Source organism: Cyrtonyx montezumae, unplaced genomic scaffold (assembly GCF_038088225.1).
Source record: "Cyrtonyx montezumae isolate F1298 unplaced genomic scaffold, pur_monq_1.0 scaffold_31, whole genome shotgun sequence".
Taxonomy (NCBI): domain Eukaryota; kingdom Metazoa; phylum Chordata; class Aves; order Galliformes; family Odontophoridae; genus Cyrtonyx; species Cyrtonyx montezumae.
Genome location: NW_027072036.1, coordinates 633,724 through 649,012, shown reverse-complemented (window position 1 = coordinate 649,012; position 15,289 = coordinate 633,724). Strand labels below are relative to the sequence as shown.

At 48.5% G+C, this 15,289-nt stretch overlaps 2 protein-coding genes across 2 annotated transcripts; both read left to right on the top strand.

The window, feature by feature from the left end:
- The first annotated feature begins 277 nt into the window (after window positions 1-277).
- Window positions 278-12,701, top strand: CEP85 (centrosomal protein 85). Its single transcript, XM_065744363.1, has 14 exons — window positions 278-293; window positions 550-622; window positions 1,139-1,291; window positions 4,303-5,027; window positions 5,652-5,785; window positions 6,631-6,748; window positions 7,100-7,285; window positions 7,642-7,794; window positions 8,055-8,209; window positions 8,716-8,836; window positions 9,291-9,341; window positions 9,434-9,541; window positions 10,176-10,404; window positions 10,667-12,701. Exons 1-14 carry the CDS (start codon window positions 288-290, stop codon window positions 10,828-10,830), a joined length of 2,376 nt encoding a protein of 791 aa, XP_065600435.1. The 5' UTR covers window positions 278-287; the 3' UTR covers window positions 10,831-12,701.
- A 363-nt stretch (window positions 12,702-13,064) lies between these two features.
- Window positions 13,065-14,492, top strand: SH3BGRL3 (SH3 domain binding glutamate rich protein like 3). Its single transcript, XM_065744367.1, has 3 exons — window positions 13,065-13,173; window positions 13,492-13,659; window positions 14,011-14,492. Exons 1-3 carry the CDS (start codon window positions 13,126-13,128, stop codon window positions 14,074-14,076), a joined length of 282 nt encoding a protein of 93 aa, XP_065600439.1. The 5' UTR covers window positions 13,065-13,125; the 3' UTR covers window positions 14,077-14,492.
- The last annotated feature ends 797 nt before the right edge of the window (window positions 14,493-15,289 follow it).

Sequence of the window (15,289 nt, the reverse complement as noted above, 5' to 3'; positions counted from 1 at the left end):
GGAACCGACTGATGCTGACCGACTGACGCGGGCTCGGGCTGCCCGCACCTCGCAGCACTGCGCACGCGCGAGAAAGCAGCACCCCCACCCCCAACCGCCCCCCCCTTCGCAGTGGCGCCCGCTGACACTTCTCCTCCGCCAAAAGCCGCGGGGCGGGGCCCAGGCTGGCTTCCGGCCAGCCAATCGGCGCGAGCCGCGTCTTCCGATTGGCTGCGTGGCAGCAGAGAGGGGGCGCGGCCTGCTGGCTCCGCCCCGCGCCCGGGGCGGTAACGGTCGGGGCGCGGCGGATGGAGGTGGGCGCTGCGGCCGTCCTTCAGGGCGCGCTGTTCGGCCTCGGCTGCGCGCGGGGAATTCGGTTCCCTTCCGTAACGGTTCCCCTCCGCCCGTCCCGGGCAGTTGTCCCCCCCTCCTCAGAGCTCGGCCCTCCGCTCCTTCGTGCCCGATGAGCGCTCGGTTGGGCTGGAGGCGTTTCATTGCTTTGCTGGGGCAGTGGGAGCGGGGTTCGGTTTGTTGTGATTTAAAGCACCGTCTTTCTTTCTTGCCCCGTAGAGGCGTGGGACGGATAAGATGGCTGCTCTGGAGAAACAGCCGGACTTGATGCTCCAGCGCAGCAGTCCGTCGGGTAAGGGCTGTCCCTTAAAGCTGTGCTGCGGTGGGGTGCTCTTTTGGTTCTCTGTGAGACGTGTGGCCCTGGGAAGAGTTACTGACCAAGAACTTCACGGAGAGGCGTCTGTTTCGTGCAGAGCGGATGCACGGCTCAGCAATCGTTTGATAGCGAGCCCATTTATTGAATTATACCTGATCATTTCTTAACAATTAATAGAATAACCTATCATTGCTGTTAATAGTATTGCTGCATGCCGTTGCTACTGCTCCTTTTTCTTTTTAAATCAGTATTGGAGCATCACCAGACGTTGCTGGAAATAATGCATTCTGACTTCCATAACGAGATTGTTTTTTAGTCACCTGAATGTATTTCAGTTCCTTATAATTAGACAAGACCTCACCTTACCAACAGTATGGGAAGGTGAACAAGTATCCGTTTATTTTCTATCACGAAGGGCATTTATGTATGGCTTATGTAAGGCTTTTCAGTCTGTTGGGTAAACGTGAACATCACTGTTTTTTTTCTCTCTAGATCCCAGTATTGGTCAGAAGAGTAATTTCTCAGAGACTGACTGGAAAACACCAATGCTGTCTGTGAAGTTCCAGAGCCGTACCAGTCGCCACCCCAGTGTGGCTGACAGTGGTGATGTGGGCATTGGGACCTCTTGCTCCGGCAGCACAGAAGGTGATTGTCAGCATGGGGCTGCATAATAATAGTCCAGGACTTTTGGTTAAACAAGAGTTTAACAGCCTCATATTACTGGACCCTGGAGTGCATGAGTTGGAGGGAGCAGAATCAATAGTGAGGTCTAGTTGCTGTTTCAAAACTAGTGCCTCACTATGCAGACATTCTGCCTAAAACATAAACGAGTAATTAAAGAAACTACTGTTTCTCTAAGAAGTTGTTGACTTTTAACTGTAATAAGTGTTTTAACTGACTGATAGAGATATCTTGGTGACTCGAAGTTTGATACAAGTGGTACATAGCACATACAAGTGATCTAGCAGCAAGTCTCTTGCCTGCTTTTTAGGAAATAATTTAGAGGTGTTTCTGTAGATTTAAAGTCGGTGTGACTTTTGTCTGGTCAGTGTGAAAGCTGTGTGTTTCTCACTGGGGAATGCCAGAGGCATGTACTCAGATAAAGCATTGAAGGTGAAATTTCTTGTCCTGTAGCTCTTTTCTACTTGTGTTTTTATTGGTGATACTGACACAGAATGTTAGTGATTCACTGATGCTTGTTTCAGCAGAGAGGAGGTTTATGTTGTTCTTTAAAACAATACACTTAATGCATTTGTAGGTTTCACAAGCTGTCATGTGCCTTTTTGAGTGAGCTATAATGTGTGAATGATCTTAATGTGTGAACTGAAATTAAGGCTTTTTTAAATGGTTGTAGAAATAGTCAGGATGACACCAAGTTGACACCAAGTGTCGATCTGCCTGAGGGTAGGAAGCCCCTGGACAGGCTGATTGCTGGGCTGAGGCCAATAGTTCAGCAAGACTAAGTGCCATGTCCTGCACTTTGGCCACAACAACCTCACACAGTGCTGCAGGCTCGAGGCAGAGTTGCTGGAAGACTGTGTGGAGGAAACAAACCTGGGGCTCCTCATCAACACTTGCCTGCACATGAGCCAGCAGTGTGCCCAGGTGGCCAAGAAGGCCGATGGCATCCTGGCTTGTATCAGAAATAGTGTTGCCAGCAGGGAAGTGACCACCCTTCTGTACTTGGTGCTGGTGAGGTCACACCTTGAGTGCTGTGGTTAATATTGGGCCCCTCACTACAAGAATGACATCAAGGAGTGGTTGAGGGGACTGGGATTGTTCAGTCTGGAGAAGAGAAGGCTCAGCAGTGACCTCATCACTCTCTACAGCTCCCTGAAAGGATGCTGTGGTGGGATGGGGATTGACCTCCCCTCCCATGTAGCTAGCAATAGGACCAGAGGAAATGGCCTCGAGTTGTGCTGGGGAGATTCAGGTTGGATGTCAGGAAAAATTCATTCTCAGAAAAAGTGGTCAGGCACTGGAGTGGGCTGCCCAGGGAAATGGTAGAGTCACCAACAATGGAGGTGTTCAGGAAGAGTTTAGATGTTGTACTGAGGGATCTGACTTAGTGGGAACTATTGGTGGTAGGTGGATGGTTGGACTGGATTGATGTTGGAGGTCTTTTCTGACTTTTGTGATTCTATGGTTACTAGAGATATTACTGGAGTGCATGTTTAAGTGTCTCATCTAGCCTATCTCAGGATAATAAAACATCCAGTTGTATGCTGAGGACAGGGGAGGTAACAACCATGTTTCTTTGGGAAATTGCCCTTCTGGATGTCCGTAGTGCTGTAGTCCTTCTAAGAGCTGAAGCTGAATTGCAGCACTGACAACTAGCTGAACTGTGTTGACTTTCAGTTCATCAGTTACATAGAAATGTTGTGATGATCCTCAGCACATTCAAGGAACTGATTGCAGCATTCACGTATGGCATGCTGGTCAGAGGACTCAAGTTCTTGACAGTGGTACTGGGGTATAAATTCAGAGGCTGTAAAAGGAAATTGTACTGTCTCTCCTCTGTTTGCTAAAATGGATGAACTTGTGTCTGCTCGGTAGCAGTGTTCTCTGGGGTTCCTGGACACAGCCAAGGAATGGCTGAAGAGATTTTTTTCCTCTGAAAACCTTTCCTGCTCATCTTGGTGGGAAGGGTCTTGTCCTTATTGTGAGTTTTCCAGTGTTTTGATGATTGTCTTTTCAGAGCCTGGTTTCAGTCATATACTCAGTGTTACCCTTTATTACTGCTTGTAGCAATGTAGAAGCAAAGGCTACAAGCACACAGGAGGGTGACCTTGCAGTCCTGACCTTGGATTAATGGAGCGCCCTATGGAGGTGGGCCTTCAGCCAAAGAAGTTTGGCTAAGAAACAAGAAAACAAGTTTGTGTATCTGGAAGAAAACTGCCATTAATGTGGTACATGGTGTATAAGGAGGAGGAAAGGGAACAGGCATTTTGATGTTTGCCTTTCTCAGCTCATGCTGTTGCTGTATTGAAATCTGAGAGCTGCTAAGAATAACCCTGCATTTCCATGAAGCCAGGTTTGGTGCCCATCTGACAGGACAGGCTCACGTTGGCTGATTGCGCTGTATCTCATTTCCTGTAGCAATAAGGTGACAGCCATTACTGTTGCCTCTGGAAAAATCTTTGCTGCTGCACCCTGGAGGAGTCAGTTGTGTGGTGATGTAGTGTTCTGCTGTGTTTGAAGCTCACAATGGGCTTAGCAAAGGCTCCAGGTAGGCTTGGGTATGGTTCAGAGTCGCTGAGCTGTGGGACGAGCAGAGCGGGATCAAGGTCTCAGTGTTCAGCTGAGTAAGTTTCAGTCTTTTTATTTGATTTCTAAACTTACTGGAAGATAACCTTGTTTATATAAGTTTATACTGGAATAGCTAGTATACTAGATAGCTAGGAGTCGGTTAAGAATGTGTACTGAGCTAAACTTGGATTCTCCCTGTAGTTTACTGTGGTAGGAAAGTGTCAGCAGGTTCCTGCAACTTGTACTGAAGGGAAACACAAGCATGCCTTTGTCACGCTGCTGTTTGGGGCAGGGGCAAAGAATGGCTTAAAGGAGATTCTTTAGGAAAACTGTTCAGCAGAGAAATGGCTGTTTACATCAGAATATTTCCAGGATTGTAATTTAAGTATGGTTTATCTTTTCCCCAGACTTCTGCAATTCCAGTAACAGGTCCTCATTCCAGCCTATTAAAACCCAAGTGACCATACCAACAGCCCATGTTATGCCATCTACGTTGGGTACCTCACCCTCCAAGCTGTGCTCAGCAGGAGAGAAGAGCTGTTTGCAGAGTACTTCCAAAACCACTCTGCCAGGATCTGCTTTGGAACATGCAGGACTTGTGAGAAATGGGGACTTCAGTGCTGGAAAGTCATCTCAGCTGCCTCACAGGGATCTCTTGCATCTCTACGGGACTTCAGGGGAAAGTGGATTTGAACCATCCTGGCGTCCTGTTTCTGACCACATGAGAACAGAAGATACTTGGAAGTTTGACACCCCTGCCATTGAACACACCCTTAATCAGTCTCTCTTTCTGGATAGTTTGTGTGCTGACCCTCTCCAAAGGTTTCAGAAATTCAGTCCAAACTCTGGGGCAACTGAGGCAGGAGGAAACCATTATAACGTGCTGCCAGAGATCAAGCAAGCTGCAGGGGCTAATGGAGTCTGTGAATCCCAGGACGGAACATGGCCAAGTGGCAGCAGACTGATGCCAACAGGACTCCAGAACAACAATTTATTTCAGAAACCTTTAACACTTCCATCTCGAGCATGGGTGCAAGAAACCTGCACACTACATCCACACGAGAGGGTCTGTGAGCTCAGTGCTTGGAAACAAAAGCTGGAAAATGTGCAGTTGCAAATAGAGCAAATGCAGGTAGGGAGCATATTGTGTGTGAGTTTAAAACCCATCTTCTCTTTTTCCTCATGAGTTATTATTTTGGACTTGTTTCGTGAGGGAGAAAATATCTTCTGCTTTTCCTAACGTACACAAAATGTCTGTTTCTTAACAACCTGTTTTTACAACATGTGGTGTCACAGGTATCGTTTGCTGCTTATTCTGAGCAGTGCTGTATTGTGTTAAAACACTGCAGGATAGTTGAGTTCAGTTACTGAGGTGAAACATCCTGTCAGACACGTCAGATTTCAGAAGTTCTTAGCAGTTTATAGGACAATCCTATTCTGTATCTGTTAGAAAACAGATCTTCTCAGAAGATGAACTGCTGTTTATTTTTGGGAGGGGAACTGCTTGTTGCTTTTTGCTAGCTGTACCCTGATGGAGACAGATTGTTTCCAGTGAGCAAGCACAGTGATCTAAGATTATTTGTTAAACTCCAGTTGCGCTTGAGCAAAGTTGCTTGTTTTTGGACATCAACAGAGACTGAAATAGCTATGTCCTGGCATGCAGATGAGCACACTGTGTGCAAAATAGCTCCAGCAGTGTTGAAACTACCTCTGTGGAGCACAGACCTCTCCCTCCTTATTTTGTCTCCTCTTTCAGTTACAAAATGGAGGTGCCTGCCACCATCCCTCAGTGTATTTTCCTTCAGTGTCTACACCCGATCCAGCCCAGTGGATCAGCATCCTGAACTCCAATGAAAACCTCCTCAAGGAGAAAGAGCTCCTCATTGACAGGTGAGAGTTGACAGTGGGTTTAAGGGCTCCTGTGTATTTCCTTTTGGGAAGGGACAATTTTGAAAATACCAAGGAATGCTCATATCTGAGTCCATTTTACCTGAATGAACATGCTGACCTTTGAAAGCAGCTTGTTTGGTTTGGTTTTTTTTCAACATGCTTCCCCCCCCCCCTCCATCTTGAAAGTGAAACAATGATCTTAAAAGGTTCAAATAAACTGATTTCAATTATAGTTTTCTGTATTTTATAATGGATAAAGATTTCTGTTTACATCACAGTTATCTAAAATGTCAAAACTACTGAGTCTATGCTTGAGGAGTTTCTGGGAGCTGTTGGAGATCTTGCTGTTAAATTTGTTGGTTGTTTCCGTGAGTTCAGACCGGCAAAGAACATTTCTAATAGATAATGCCATTGGACTGTAAGCCTTTTGAAAAAGCTATTCTAAAGAAAACTGCCTTCAGCATTTGAGTAACCTTTCTGCTTGCTCATGTTGAGTCCTCTGATGTTTGTTCCTCATAAACTCTGCAGTTGAGCTGGATCTTCCAGAAAACATACAAGGCTTCTGTGTTTTATGTATAACCATTGCTGTGGGGGTGTGGCAGGGAATTTTTGAGGGGAGGAGAAGCAAATTGTGAAAAGGTCAAAATGAACAGCTTTCACATTACTTCTGTGCAGGCCATTTCTGAGTTGTAGAGTTGTCTTTCCTCTGTGCTTTTCGCTATATCAAGCATTAGTTATAGCTGTAGCACTGTTTGTCATACTGCTCTTGGCTGCCATTAAAAATAACGGATATATTGGAGAACAGTGCTTTTCCTGTTTCAGTTTTCATTTTTCTTTGTTCACAGGCAGAGGCAACACATCTCCCAGTTAGAGCAGAAGGTCCGGGAAAGTGAGCTGCAGGTTCACAGTGCCCTGCTTGGCTGTCCAGCACCCTATGGAGATGTCTACATGCTGCGAGTGCAGGTGCTGCAGGCTGTCAGTGGGAAATATGTATTGAAACTGCTGGTTTATTGGCTGTATCCTAAGAAGGAGGGCTGTCCAGAGTAAAATTATTCTGTTCATGTGGTCCTTATTATCTATCATCTCTTGAGAGCTTCTGTCTCTTGAGATCTCAAGCCCTGAAGTGCAAGGACTGCTTAGAAGCTGTGCTTTTGATGCAAGTGCCTGCAAGCTCTGATGAGTGCGGTGTATAAGATGGGCTGAATGATGGTTGGGAATTAGAAGAACACAGTTCTGAGACAACTCATCTGCTTAGTGCCAGTTAATAACTGTTAGTTCTGATGGACATAACTCACAGACTTTCTGTGTTTGTAGGAGCTACAAAGAGAGAACACGTTTCTCCGAGCACAGTTCACAGAGAAGACTGAATCTCTCAGCAAAGAGAAGACTGAACTAGAAAGGAAACTGGCTGCTGTAGAGGTGGATGCAAAGCTGATCCGGGAGACATTGAAGGAAAATATCCAGAAACATGCAGAGGATTTAAAGAAACAAGAAGAAAGGGTATGATCCCATTGCTCTAGAGATGGGAAGATGTCTTTTCTTTAAAAAGTGAGAAGTCAGTGTAGTGAGGTGAATGAAAGTTTTTCACAGCAATGTATTTTAATATATTGTGATCTCCTTAAAGAGTATTTGGCTTATAAGCAAAAATCCTCCTGCAGTTACAAGTATTTTAGTACTTCTGAGCAGAGAAGAAGCCTGTCTTTAGCTAAATGAGCAGGAATGCTGCTGAGGTTAAGGTGGTCTTGCATTTTGGTGTAGTGTGCTGAACAAACTGATTAATGAGGTATGTGGATGACTGAAGCAAAGAATGGACAAGAAATAATGTAAACTAATCTCGTATATAACCATTCCTGCAGGTAAAGGGAAGAGACAAACACATTAATAATCTTAAAAAGAGATGCCAGAAGGAATCTGAACAAAACAAGGAGAGGCAACAGAGAATTGAGACTCTGGAACGATACCTGGCTGATCTTCCAACTCTTGAGGACCACCAGAAGCAGAGTCAGAAGGTAAAACTTTCTCTGAGTAATGATAATTAATCTTCAAATACTTCCTCAGGTGGCTTTCCTGCAGGTGAAAATAAACCCTTGTGTAGCTGCCCAAGTGAAGTTACAGTCCTCCATTTTTTGGTAAGGAGTGTTCTGAGCTATAGCTGAAGGGGGCCACGTGGGTAATAAAAATCCTCACTGTGAGTGTAGTTAGCTGAAACATTTTGTGTGTGATCGAAATTCCTGGGAGATCTCTAGTGTTGCTGTTGTCTTTGTTACAGCTAAAGGAATTTGAACTGAAGAGTACTGCTCTGCAAGAAACAGTGCTGGCACTGGAAACAGAGCTTGGAGATGTACGGGCTACGTTCAGAGAGCAAGAGATGCAGCTAGAAGCCCAAAAACACAAAGAGCTGGAACTTCTTTCTACTGTGCGCAGGTAAAAATGTAAAGGATGAGAATAATCTTCATCTTAGGACTGAAGTAATAACTGCATGAGAACAGTGATGATTTAGCACATCTACTGTCCCTCCTCTCAGAAAAGGGTTGCCACAAATTTGTGAAAATTATGCAACCACTCACCAAAGTGCTGTTAAAATTCTGCATGCCAAGAGTAGAGGGTGGGAAAACATCAAAGTAGCAGGAAGAAAAAGAGCTTCTCTTATCCCCCCGAGTTTTTCTTTCCTCTGATTATTGGGCTTAACTATAATTCCTTGCAGAATAGATCTTTGTGGCCTGCAGTGTCTGAGTCTCCACCAGTATCATGCTTGGGGCTGTGCCCAGGGAATGGGATTCCTTCTCTCGCAGATCTTGGAGTTTGCAAGCTGGGATACAAACAGGGAGCACTGACATCTGCTGTGAAAATAGTTTGCCTCCTCGCATTGTCTAGTGAGGGAAACACCCCAAATAAAGCTGTTTTTTCCCATGGTGTTATGCTATTTTCAGCTTGCAGGACAAGGTGCAGCAGTGTGTAAAGAATGCAGATAGAGGCCCTCCTGTACAGGATGGGGAGAAACAGAAAATAGAAAGTGACTCCCTGAAGAAAGAATGTGACTGCCTCAGGAAGGTAAAGGGCTCTCCCAGCTGGGAACCGAGCTTTTTTTGTTGTTGTTCTCAGTGCACTGAGTGACAATGGGCACAAAAATGAAATCGAGGACTTTGCATTTATGGGTAATTACAACTGCACTGAAGCAGTTTCTGGCCTTCTAAATGGAAGGATATTAAGAACTGTCCTTGGTGTGATAACCATGCATTCCTGGAATAATACTGGAGAAAAGCTGCAGAATGTAGAGGGGAGAAGAAAACCACAAGAATGCAAATTTGCTGGTCTGTTTGTAGCTGATACTTCTAATGTGCCTTTCATTAGGAAATCTAAATCTTCTACTACTATAGGCAGTAATTTAAAATAGTAAGTGGACAGGAACAAGGAGGAGAGGGGTTGCTGTCCTACTGAAGGAGGAGTCCTGGTGGCATTGCTGAAATCCTTTGGCCCATAGTTATGGCTGTGCTTTTGATTCCAGATTGTGGAAAAACAACAGAAGAAGGTGGAGCAGTTGTCTTTGCAAGTGAAGGTGAGTAGGTGACTGAGGGGGTACCTGGAAATTCAATCTCTGTAAAGCAAGCTAGACTTACCATTTTCCCATTGTCTTTTCCACTTTTCCAGAACCTGGAAGAACAGGTGGCCCAGGAGGAAGGAACAAGCCACGCTCTGAAAGAGGAGGCAATGAGAAGAGAAAATGCACTGCAGCAGCTCCGGACTGCAGTGAAAGAGGTCAGAGCAACGTAGAGTATCTGAGCAGTTGAATGTTTTTTAGTGGGGCTCTTAATTTGCTGTCAGCAGCACTGTAGTCCTGCTTGCTGCTAGTCAATTGTCCTGTCAGTGCTCCAAAAGAAGCTCTTCTGTTCAAAAACAGGAGGGGAGAGGCAGTTTCTGCTTTGGGAACTTCAAATGAGGCTGTGGCTTGTGTTGTAGAACACCAAGGTGGCCAGTTGGGGGCAGCAAGGCAGTGAACATGAGACTAAACTCGACTGCAGTCCTGGCTGAAGGGCAGGGAGAGCCTCAGTCTCAAGCCTAAGAAACCTAAATACAGTAGTAGCCCTTGAGGAAAGAGGTGTCCAGTGTTGGGATGAGGGGCTGGTGCACAGCTTCCTGGAAGCTCTTCTGTTGTGTCACACCCCATCAGGGATGGCGTAACCTCAGAGTGCTTCCTGTCAGAGGCAGGAAAGCAGACTGCAGGGCTCACACTTGGTTCACTCTCATCTGGAGAGAGTCTGGAGGGCTTTATATATAAACCTGGTCCTCGTGTCATTGGTGCTCCCCTCATCACTGGGCAGTTGTGTTCAGGTTGCTTTGAAGTGTGCTTGTTTTGTACCAAGCAACCACTCATCTACTGCTGCTTGTTCAGCTTTCATTGCAGAACCAGGATCTCATTGAGAAGAACCTGACCCTTCAGGAACGGCTCCGGCAGGCCGAGCTGACAACTCAGCCCCTGCCTGCTGAGACTGCCCGCCTTGCCCAGGAGTTGCACTGTGAGCTGGCCAGCTGCCTGCAGGATTTGCAGTCTGTCTACAGCATTGTCACTCAGAGGGCTCAGGGCAAGGATCCTAACCTCTCCTTGCTTCTGGGCATTCACTGTAAGTATGCAGAGTGATGGCATAGCAAACCCTTTGTTTCATGTACTACAGTAGAATTAAATACCTCACATATAGTTAAGAAGATCCTTACCTTTCTGAGCCTTCTTACTGCAGTTAGCAAGCTTTAAGGATGCGTGCAGTAACAGCTGTGTTAGTAATATGTCTGTTGCAGATGTGCATTGATTTTTCTGTCTTGCTCGCAAATGTGCAGGACTTGGTCAGAAGTGCATGCCTGAGATAACTCCCTTCTCTAATTCCACAGCTGTGCAGTACTCAGCTAAGGAAAAGGATGACTTGCTGACCCCTGATGTGCTTGCAAAAAAGCTGGTGGAGGTAAAACAGCTTCACAAAGAGGTGGAGGACTTAAGAACAGCAATATCTGACGGATATGCCCAGGATATGGGAGACAACTGCATCACTCAGTGAAGAGAGCTCTCTCCCCAAAGTAAGACAGGCAATGAAGACTTGAATATCTCAGGAGACTAGAACTTCTACAACTGAAAACCTGTTCAGCACTTTACCATCCCAATGCTTGGGTACAGGATGTGTGGCTTATCCAGGAGAAACTGGGGGTTGTTGCCAGAAGTGTTTATCTGCTGACTGGCTAACTGGAATCGTTCAGGGCTTCAGTGTCAGGCTTTGCCATAGCTTTGATTTTATGGAATGTGGTTGGTTTTGTTGTTGTTGTTGTTGTCTTTGCTGGAGCTGGTGTGCTCTCACTCTGGGAGATAAATTCTGAGTATCCTTCCAGGCATGTCAGACACTGAGCATGCAAATGTGACAGAACCAGCACTAAAAGAAAATATATGCCCTGGTCTTTCTGATAAATTCTCTGTGCAGATCCTGTGCAACTTATAAGACTGGAGTATTGTCAGAACGTTCAGGGGATATGTGTGGGTTTTGCAGGCAAGCAGGTGTGCTGATTATGCTACCACTAATTCCATCATGATGCTACAGGTTTGTCAGATGCTGTGTGCCATGTGCTTGGATGTTTGTGTAGCCATGTGTGGATCAGGACCTGCTTTGCTCAGGTAGATGCTACCAGAGTCTTTTGATAGCCAACAGGGGTTGGAGAACAAAGCAACACTAAAACAGAAGACTCAAAATGCTGTCCCTGGATCCTGTCATCCTGGAAGCATTAAGCCTTTATCTCCCTGAAACTGCACAGTGTGTGTGTATGATTCACACTACAGAGGAAATGGATTGATGCTCAAGTGCCTTAATGTGCTACAGCAGCTTCATGTCTGCACACTGCTTTGTGCCTAATGCATCTGCTGGCAGGCTTTAGAGCCACTGCAAACAATCCTGCACAGCTTTGAATGTACGTAACCCCTGCCAGAGCTGCAGGGAGCCTCTGCATGGGGAGACCCAGCTGCAGGCCTGTGAGGAGACACCTGCTTGGCTCTCTGCTTGCTGGGGAGAAAGCCATCCTGGTCCTAAAGTGGCAGAAGGATTTTACAGCTGGATCTGAGAGCTCTCCCTGATGCCAGCAAAGCTGTGACCACTCCGGCTTTGTTCTAGTCCTGTCTCTGGTTCTCTGATTGCTCCCCATTCCTGTGCCAAACAATTCGGTTTCTAAATTGGCGTGGAATACAGTTAATTTTGTCATTATTTCCATAGTCTTAGTGGTAACTTTACAGTCCTGAGTGTTGGCCCAAGGTGATACTGTGGGGCCAAGGGTGAAACTGGTGGTGGTTGCCATCTCACTCGACTCACAAACTGAGAAGTCAGTGGTAAAACAGGGAACGTACTGCTGAAATGTCTGCCCCTTCAATTGCTCTTGGTTCACACTGGGGCTGTGAGCCCTAATTTTCAGAGAGATGTTGTTGTTTTGTTTGTGTGTGTGTGTTAAAATTTAAGACCAAATCTGTTTTGTTCTTGGAGTTTGGCCACCATAGGGGATGTGATCCTGGTTAGTGTGCCATGACAGCTGCCCCCAACAGTGCGTGCAGAGCTTCCAGCATCTGCTGTGTTCCATTTCTGGCTGAGTCCGTGTCCTGAGCTCACCGTGGGCCAAAGCTTGATGCTGGGAGCTCCGCCACGCAAGGCAGAGCTGCACAGCTGCTCTCCTGGAGCTGGGGATGTGCTGTTTGGCAACAGCCACATTCTCCTCAGAGTGCAGGGGGAGATCTGACACCTCGGGGCAGGGACACACGTGCCCCTCCAAAACCGGCTGCACAAAGGGGATCACAGCAGAACAGCCCCTGGCGGCCAACGCGTACAGCCCCGAGGCTGCCCCAGCCCGGCACCCTCGGTGAGCCCTGGCTCCCGTGTCCTCCGCTCGCACGGTGCTCTGTGCGGGGAATGTCCCTGCGGTGCTGTCCCGAAGCTCGTGGCTAAACGCTGCCCCCACCTCTGGGGGGGCAGGACCACGTAGCTCCCCTCTCGTTGTGCGGGTTGTATGCAGGCGGTTGGCGTTCAGCTTCGTGTTGTCTTCCTTGAGTTGAGCACGGGTGTATTCGGATGAGCGTTTGTTTCACCCAAGTGTTTGTACCGAATGTTTTGAGTATAAAATAAAGCTACTCTGCTCCACTCGTGCCCACGCGGTCCTGGGCTGCGCTGCTTCGGGGCTCCGCGGGTCGGGCCCGTGCCGGTGGCAGCCCCGCATGCCCGCGCCCGTCGGCCCCATTGGTCGCCGCAGTCACATGCAGGGCGGCGGCTCCCGCCCTCCGAGCCTCCCCCCCGCCCGGGCTGTGCGCAGGGAGCGGCCGCCAGCGCAGCATGAGCGCCCTGAAGGTGTACAGCACGTCGGTGACCGGCTCCCGGGAGGTGAGGGGCTGCGGCAGGGCTGGGCGACGCGGGGGGGCCCCTTCCTCGGGTGGGTGTCCCTTCCTGTGGAGATGCGACCCTCCCCGCCCCGTCCCTCCCGTTCCCTCTCTGCTCTCCTGCCGTTTTTCTCTCGGTGCCCCGTCCCCGCCTGTTCTGCTTCCAACTCTGTGCTGTGTGCGCCCCCCCCCCTCCCCGCAAGGGCTGCCCTTCCCCCCACCTCCCCTCGGCCAGGTGTAGTCCGATGCACTGAGTGTGCAGTCCCCCTTCTGAGCTCCTCCCCGCATCCCAATAACGTCGCCTTTGCTACTCGGCTTCCAGATCAAATCCCAGCAGAGCGAAGTGACCAGAATCCTGGATGGGAAAAACATCAAGTACGAGCTGGTGGATATTTCCCAGGACAACGCTCTCCGGGAGGAGATGAGGGCAAAGGCAGGAAACCCCAAAGCCATCCCGCCCCAGATTGTCAACGGGGACCACTACTGTGGGGTAAGGCCACTGCTGCGCTGAGGGGGATCGGTGCTGTGAAAGCTGGATAGTGGGGAGTGGTTCCCTTGGTTTTGCTGTAAGTGTCATCGGGATGCTTTCCAAAGGGTTTCCCCTGCGGTGCACTGACAAAACGCAGCTGGTGTTAGGCTGTGTTTGGAGCGCAGTGCGATGCTGGGGTGGCTGTGACCGCGGGCAGTGGGCTGTCGTGGCTTTGCCCATCATCTTTCACAGTGCTGCACAGTGCGTGTGCCTGCGGGACCCCACTGCTGGATGGGAGGGAGCGCGTGGCACAGAGGCATTTGGGCTGCACACCTCTTACTTGTGAGTGACTGGGTGGTTTCTTCCCTGCAGGATTATGAGCTGTTTGTGGAAGCGGTGGAACAAAACACCCTGCAGGAGTTCCTGAAGCTGGCCTGACATCCATCCGCCCTGGACTCCACCTGCGTTCCTGAGCACTCTCCTCATCTCTGACCGTCTTCACTTCCAGGTTGCCAGCTCTGTCCTGGCACTGCTACTTGTATTCCAGCACCAGGAAACCCACAACCAAAGCTACTACTGCAGCTGCCTACAGTTCCTTCCTGCCCAGCCCCGATCTCAGAGGGATCCAGAGAAGGCACGGTGCTCACTGCACGCGGCCTCAGAGCAGAGCTGGGAATGGCTCACACCGCAGCTTCCAGTGCCTCTGAACAGCAAAGCCTCCTGGGCTGTGCAGAGTGGAGCTGTCCATCAGCCCTCTCCTCTACAGGGAGAGCTTCTGCTTCGGGAGGGGAAGGGCTTAGGGCTGCACGTTACTTCCCACTCCTCCCAGTTGCTGTTAAAATTGTAAATCCTGCTGCCTCGCTTATTTTATTTTTTTTAACTTTCATCTCAACCGCACAGATCATGACAACTTAAGTTCTTTATTTTGTTTTGCTTTTTAATAATTTAATGCAAAAGTACTGCACAAAGCTGGGGCTGAGCTGTCCCCTGGGGCTGGGTGGGCCAGGAGCTGCTGATGGCTCAGGGCTCTGCACAGCAGCGGCCGCTGTCGGACCTTCCCCGTTTTCTGTTGGCTTTTTGCAACCTGGACCAAGTGCATTTTGTTTTCCTGCCAAAAAGTGAGTTTATAACCAGTGTTGTCTTCCGAGATGCTATTAAATGTTATTGTACCTTTTGTGCTGGTACTCGTGGGTTCCTTTCAGGTTGCTTTTGTTTTAACTACACGTTAAGCTCTCACAGCCAGGACGTAGGCTGATCCAGCTTGGAGGAGCAGAGGTGGCTGTGCCGCCGCAGTCTGACACAAAGATGTGAACGGCTCAGATCGCTGCCGCTAACGAAGGGCTCCTGGGACTTGTCTCCATATCCACAGAGCAGCAGTGGTGGGTTCCCCTCCTGTGCATGATAAGAGCCCGTGGGAGGGACAGCTGCAGCCCAGAGCCACGGCCAAAACCACAGCTGGAATTACCTGGTTGGTTATAGCCCAGCAAAAGGGCAGTGCCCTGCAGGAGGGGCCTGTTACAGCAAATACAGGAGTGTACGTGGAAAAAAGAGGAAACTGATGGACAGCTGCAGGCACTGAGTCACTGCTGGCAGGGCAGCTGGCTGTGCTCGTGGTGTGAGCTGTGCGAGGCCCAGCTCTGGTCAGAACAGG